Genomic DNA, 6,856 nt, shown 5'->3' on the forward strand with positions numbered 1-6,856 from the left:
AGTTTAATTCACTATCTTCTCAGCAATTCATGGAAACTTTTCCAAAATAGACCATATTCTAGGTCACAATATGAGCTTTAGCTAATACAAAAAAAAAAAAACTGATATAATTCCATTCATCTTCTCATCATAATGGGATAAAACTTGAAATCAACAGCAAGATAAATTATAGAAACCGTGTAAAAGAGATTGAACAATACTCTTTTAAATTAGGAATAGATTCAACACAAAAAAATTTACAGAAACAAATGAGAACAGAGACACAACATATAAAAACCTGGTGACAGTGGGAAGGCAGTGTTAAAAGGCAAGTTTATAGCATTGAGAGCCTACATTAAAAAAATGGTCCCAAATAAATAATGTAATGTTTTAAAGAGGGTCATTTTTATCTGGAAATTAGTTGTCGTATTCATCATAAAACAAGGTCCTAGCAAAGCAAGAACAAGTCTGTAGACATCAGGAAGTAATTAAAGTTCAGAATCTAAATGAATGAACTTGAGAATAAAAAACACAAAGGATCAAAGAAAGCAAAGAATTGGTCCTTCAAAAGGATAAACAAGTTTGATAAACTCTTAGCCAAACTAACCTAAAGAGAAAAAAGACCCAAACCAACAAAATTAAAGGTGGAAAAGGAGATATCACCAGATACTTCTGAAATCCAGAGAATTAGAGACTGTTCTGAAAATTTATACTCCAATAAGCTGGAAAATGTAGAAGATGTTGAGAAATTTCTAGACACACATTATCTGCCCAAATTGAACCAGGAAGATATAAAAAATGAATTAATATTTAGTAATGAAACTAAAACAGCAATTAAAAGCCTTCCAACAAAGAAAAGCCAGGACCAGATGGATTCTCAGCTGAGTTCTGCCAGACCTTCAAAGAGCCAACACCAGTCCTCAAATCACTCCATGAAATAGGCAGGAAGGGACGCTCCCAAAGCATTCTATGGAGCCAGTACCACCTGACAGCAGAACCAGACAAAGGCCCTAGGAACCAGAACTGCAGACCAGTGGGCCAGTGAAGGCCGATGTGAATGAGCTCACTGATCAGAGGTTGGCAAGCCACATTCCAAACACGTCAGGGCTGGGCTGGGCTCAGCTTGTGGCTCAGCTGGAGCGCTTGCCTAGCACGTGGGAGGCCCTGGGTTCCATCCTCAGCACCGCATATAAATAAATAAAATAAAGGTATTGTGTCCATCTACAACTAAAAAAAAAAAAAAAAAAAAAAAAAAAAAAAACTTCCAGAAGATAACACCATGATCACGGGGCTTCATCCCAGGGGTGCAAGGTTGGTTCAACCTACAAAACAAAACAAACAATAAATGTGATCCACACACAAACACAATCATGGACGAGAATCTCCATCATGTGACGGTCGTGCCACACACCACCCCTGCTGTCCACCCAGCTGCCTGCGCCTGCCACACCCCCAGCCTCAGCCCTGAGGCGCCTGGTGCATCCTGAGCAGCCACACAGCTCGCCCAGGGCACTGGGGGACCCCGCTGGCCCTGATGCCTGCAGAGCAGGGAGCCCACCGGCTCCCCAGAGGAGCAGCCCTGAGCCCTGGGCAAGGGACATCCCGCCCGGCTCTGCTGGAGGGCGTCTCCCCTGCCCCCCACAGGCTTTGCAGTGCGCGGCTCTGACAATCAGCCTTGGCAAGAGCGCCACCAAGAAGGTGGCACGTTCTGAGGACACGGCATAGTTCCCGAAACCCGGTGGCTTCCCAGAACGGTCTCCTCCCTGCTTGGGACGTCCCCTGGCACGCACGCACGAGACCTGCCTCCTCCCTGGCCCTCCCTCTGGGCTCTTTCAGTTTTCTTCTGGGCGGAGCAGAGAAAGCCCCTGCGGGAGGCACCCAGGGGGGCAGAAGGAAGAGCAGGAGCAGGAGCAGCAGGCAGCAGGTGAGGGGCTGGCGTGGGCGGGCAGAGGACCACAGCCGGGCACCTGGACACTGCGGGATCTGCAGCACCGTGGCAGGACTGTGGGATGGGGTCTCCTGTCCTGGCTGCAGCCCCTCCAGGACTCTCAGCCCCTGGCCGCCTCCTGCTCAGATGGGCCTGGGTCGCTCAGGGCTGGGGTCTGGCCAGGTCTGCAGGGCACAGGGGTGCAGGGGGATGGGCAGGCTGGGGGGACAGGACCCCGTCTCTCCTGGATCCCCAGGTGGGCTCTGGGGTCCTCTGTGTGGGATGGAGTCCCCCACTTGCCACCTTATCTCACTGCGGAGCTGTGCTCCAGGGCTGAGCAGGACCTGTGCAGGACACACACCCCACTGGTGCTCAGCGTGTGCACACACCATGCACACTGACACTCGTGCACAGATGTGCACACACACTCACACTGGTGCATGGTGTCTGCACACACCCTACACGCTCATGGCAGGCACTCTGGGAGCTTCCAGCAGGGCCGCGCCCTCCCCACAGCCTTCCTCTGGCTGGGCTGCCTGCACTCTCCACCTACCCCCAGGGCCCATCACTTCCCTGCCAAGGAATCAGGGTCAGGGCTGGCGCTCCTCTGGGCAGCTGGGCAGGCATCTCAGGAAGGGAGGCCGGAGGTGGCCGGGGTCATCCCACACTCTCCCATGCTGTTCCCAGGGGTAAAGTGGCACACTCCCAACAAGAGTGGGGGTTTTCAGAGGCAGTCTTCCTGGCTGCTCCGGGTGGACCAGATGCTCCCTGGGCGCGGGGTCCACATGCCCGCTGTGGCTGTGGGGCTTGGTATTGGAGTGGACACAACCGCAGGGCCAGAGGCAGGAAAGAGGCACCAGCCGCCCCGGGAGACGGTGAGCGAGGGACACTGTGCACGGGACAGTGACTGGACACTGCAGGAAGCGGCTCCCCAGCCAGCCTCTTGCCTGGTGCTGAGGGGCTAGTGCTCCACTGTGCTGGAGGACACTGCCCACGTACCCAGCTGGGCCTTCACCTCCCCTGAGGCCTGGAACCAGCCTGTGGGCCTGGGGTGGAGGCAGGCTGCAGTGGGGCCAGAGCCTGAGGCTGGGCCCTCAGGAGCGTGTCCTCCTCACATGGCCAGCAGGGACCTTGGCCTGCTCTCTGCCCCTTACCTGAAGACAGTGGGGGAAGGCTACCCCTGATGTGCAGGGGTGTCTGCAGAAGGAGGCCGTGCAGCAGAAGGAGGCTGTGTAGAAGGAGGCCATGCAGCAGAAGGAGGCTGTGCAGCAGCTGCAGGAGGCAGAGCCCAGGGCCTGTGGCCTGGGGGAGGTTCAGGTCCACTGGTCACCAAGGGTCCACCCAGAAGGAAGGTAAGACCTGGAAGAAGCCCAGGCTTCCCGAGGACCGGCCTTATGATAAGGGGTGGCCCTGGGGTGCCCAGTAGGTGGACTTCCACAGGACCCACCAGGGCCCCAGGGGAGACGGCAGGCTGTGCCCAAGGCTTGTGAAGAGCCCAGCACCCACATCATGCCGTGGCACGGACGGCGAGAGCCCAGGGGCTCCTCCCTCACCATCAACCTCCAGCCCAAGGTCTCTGGGGAGACCAGGTGAAGCCGGAGATGGCAAGAAGGGCCTCAGGCCAACCCAGGTCCTTCCAGAGCTGGAGGGGAGGGCAGGCCCTGGGGAAGGGCACGGCTCTGCAGACTCCTCCCAGAGGCCCCCTGCACGTCCTGGTTGAAGCAGGACCGGGCAGCTGAGCAGGAGCCACTGGGGCAGCAAGGAGGCTGTGGGGGCTGAGCCCCTGACCAGTCTGCACGCCACCTGGGCACCTGGGTCCTGGCTGCACCTGCCAAGGCGGGGAGAGTGTCTGTGAAACTGTCCCAGGGCAGCAGATCTCAGGTGCTGGGGCGTGGCCAGGCCCTTCCTGGAGCCTTCCGGGTTCCCAACAGTGACACTGTGGGCTGCTCCTGCCCGTCCTCACCGTCCTCACAGGGAGCCACACTCGGGACGGGCCTGGCAGGATGGGCAGCCCATCGCCAAACTCCTGGATCTAAGAGAAAACGGGTTCAGGATCGTGGGGATGACCTAAGGCAGGCCAAGGGGACAGGGCCTCCCTTGCAGGGGCTGAGGCAGATGACAAGCTGCTCGCTGGGCGAGGCGCTGGCAGAAGCCCCCGCTGAGCCTCAGCACATCCTACGACCATTCAGGGAGAGGGCAGGAGTGAACCTGCCACTTGCCCTTTGTGAGGGGCTTCCAGGTGGATTAGAATGTTTGGCAAGCACGGCTTCTCCGCCCTTCTTCTTTTTTTTTTTAATATTTATTTTTTAGTATTTTTAGGTGGACACAATATATTTATCTTTTATTTTTATGTGGTGTTGAGGATCGAACCCAGCGCCCCGCACAGGCCAGGTGAGAGCGCTACCTCTGAGCTGCAGCCCAGCCCACACAAAGGCGCTTTTCACTGGGGGAAATCACCTTTCACTGCTCCAAACTGATCAGAACAAACTCATACTCAGGCCAACTGGCCTCTGACCCCACTGAACCCTGCAAGTTGTGTTGGTGGGTCTCATTTCAGGAGCCATGGCACAGGCCTGTGATCCCAGCAACTCAGGAGGCTGAGGCAGAAGGATCCCAAGTTCCAGGCCAGCCTCAGCAACGTAGAGAGGCCCTGTTGCAGAATAACCAATAAAAAGGGCTGGGGACGTGGACTGGGCTGTGTCTCAGGAGTACAGCACTCGCCTGGCAGGTGGGAGGCACTGGGTCTGATGCTGAGCACCACATAAGATAGAAAAGACATTGTGTGTTCACCTACAACTAAAAACATACAAAAAGGGGGTGGAAATAGTTCAGTGGTAAAGTGCCCCTGGGTTCAATCCAAAGAAAAAAGAGTAAAAAAAAAAAAGAATAATAAAAACAATTTTCCAGTTCATACAGGGAGCCCCCCTGGAAGGTGCTGATAGCAACAAATCTGGCCAGCAGGACGTGTCCACGGAGGTCCAGACTCTGGCCATCACACAGCTGTGGAGCCTGGCTGGGTGTCCAGGAGCTCTCAGGACAGCATCAGTCACGTGGCTGTGAGCTGCTCCCTGTGCCCCTCTAGGACACGCAGCTGGGTGTCCCTCTGAGTGGTGTGCGACTCCAGGCCAGCTGCAGGGGACCACCCAGCTCCGCCTGTCCAGGGGACAGACCTTCTCCTGTCTTCCTGTGATTCCCTTGGTTCCTGCGGCCAGGGCCTCACATTATGAAGCACAGGGACAGGAGGGAGGGGGGCTGCTGGGGACCCAGACACTGGGAGGAGGCTCAAGCACGGAGGGCACAGCTCGTCCAGGAGAAGCTTGGCCCCTGGGCTGCCCAGGCCCTGGCCAGGTGGAGGGTGGAGGCCGCTCCCTGCAGCCTGGGACCACCTGGGGACTTCTGACCCCCGGGTCTCCCTCCCTCCCTTCCACAGGGACTGTCCCTGAGGCCTCCCCCATCAGCCAGCCATGCAGACCTGGCCCTCTGTGTCCCCCAGACGCATCCCCCAGCCCTGCGTTCCCAGCGTGCTCGGGAGCCTCCTGCTCCTGGTGGCCTCCCTGAGTGCTCAGAACACAAGTAGGTATTGGGACGCTGCCCCTCTGCCAGAGAAGGGCTGGGGACACAGGGGTGGGAAGGGCAGACCAAGGTCAGGCCCAGAACTGACCCACCCCAAGGGACGACTGTGACCCTGCAGGCCCAGGCCCATGGGTGAGAAGCCAGCAGGAGACCCTGGGTCTTGAAAGGGCGAGCCCTGCACCCAGGACAGCAGGGCAGCACCCCAGCAATGCCTGCTGGCCACTGCCGGAGCATCAGGGGTGCCCAGGACCACGTCCAGGCTCCAAGGCCAAGAGGATCCCTGAGGGTTGGGGCCGGTGCCATGGCCAGGGGACGAGAGGCTCCACAGGACCGAGGACCTGCCAGCAGGTCCCTGATCCACCCTGGTCAGCAGCCTCAGGGCCTTTCTGTGGGTGCTCAGACAAGCAGACACCCAGAGCACTGGAAGGGGAGGTGCAGAGCACAGGGTCCCCAGTGAGGCCCGTGCAGCTCTCCAGATCCAGGTGCTGTGCAGAGACGCCCCCAGGGCCACCCAAGGCACCAGTGTCCTGGCCACTCTGATAGCCAATGGGGACAGCAAGAATTTGGGTCAGATCCCCCAGGAGGTGCAGCTGGAGACCCTAACACCACAAAGACCTCCCTGGGCCCGTGTGGTGGCACTGCACTGAGCAGACCAGCTGCCTCCTGCCCAGTGACCAGCTGGTGGCACACACGCCTGGCACACGGCCTCCCTCCCTGCGGTGTGTGTCTGACTGCCACTCCAGCTCTGAGGGCTCTGATGGACCCTATCCTAGCGCGAGTCACCCGTAGAGTCCCTGGAGGCGCGGACACCACCCCTGCCCCGCCCAGGCCCCGCCCTGCCCACGGTGTGACCCTCCCCTCCACACAGGCTGGGACAGCCCCTCTTGCACAGAGGGCGTGGTGTCCGTGCCCAGGGGCCAGCCAGCAGTGATGGCCTGCAACATCTCCAACACCTTCTCCCACATCACCATCCGGCTGCGCGCCCACGGAAAGACGGTGACCATCTTTGAGGAGCGGACCCCGGGACGCTTCTCCAGGGATGGCTGGAAGCTCCAGGTGCACGGAGGCCAGGCCCGGCTGGTGATCCCAGCCGCCCAGGACGCCCACTCGGGACAATACCTGTGGCATCTGCGAGGGCTCCAGAGAACTATCAGAGCCACGTATCTGAATGTCTCAGGTGAGGTGCGCCCGGGGCGGGGCCAGAGCCAGGGCCAAGCGGGAGGGTGGGCCAGGGGCACATGAGGAGGGCCTGGGGGCAGCAGGGGGCTCCCCACTGGGAGGGCAGCGGCCAAGGAGGAGGAGCAGAGCAGAGGGCAGAGTCCAGGGGCACAGACCCACAGGCGCAGGCCTGAGTCCTGACCAGACACAGCAAGCAAA

At 58.5% G+C, this 6,856-nt stretch overlaps 1 protein-coding gene across 1 annotated transcript; it reads left to right on the forward strand.

Annotated features, from left to right (window-relative positions):
• Nucleotides 1–1,815: 1,815 nt before the first annotated feature.
• Sectm1 (secreted and transmembrane 1) lies at nucleotides 1,816–6,656 on the forward strand (the record flags this gene model as incomplete). The annotated part of the gene is made up of 3 exons (XM_077108036.1): nucleotides 1,816–1,903; nucleotides 5,400–5,479; nucleotides 6,348–6,656. Coding segments are annotated over 3 exons (477 nt in total), but the record flags the coding sequence as incomplete, so codon positions are not given.
• Between the last annotated feature and the right edge of the window lie 200 nt (nucleotides 6,657–6,856).

The sequence above is a fragment of the Callospermophilus lateralis genome, unplaced genomic scaffold, assembly GCF_048772815.1.
Source record: "Callospermophilus lateralis isolate mCalLat2 unplaced genomic scaffold, mCalLat2.hap1 Scaffold_11703, whole genome shotgun sequence".
NCBI lineage: Eukaryota > Metazoa > Chordata > Mammalia > Rodentia > Sciuridae > Callospermophilus > Callospermophilus lateralis.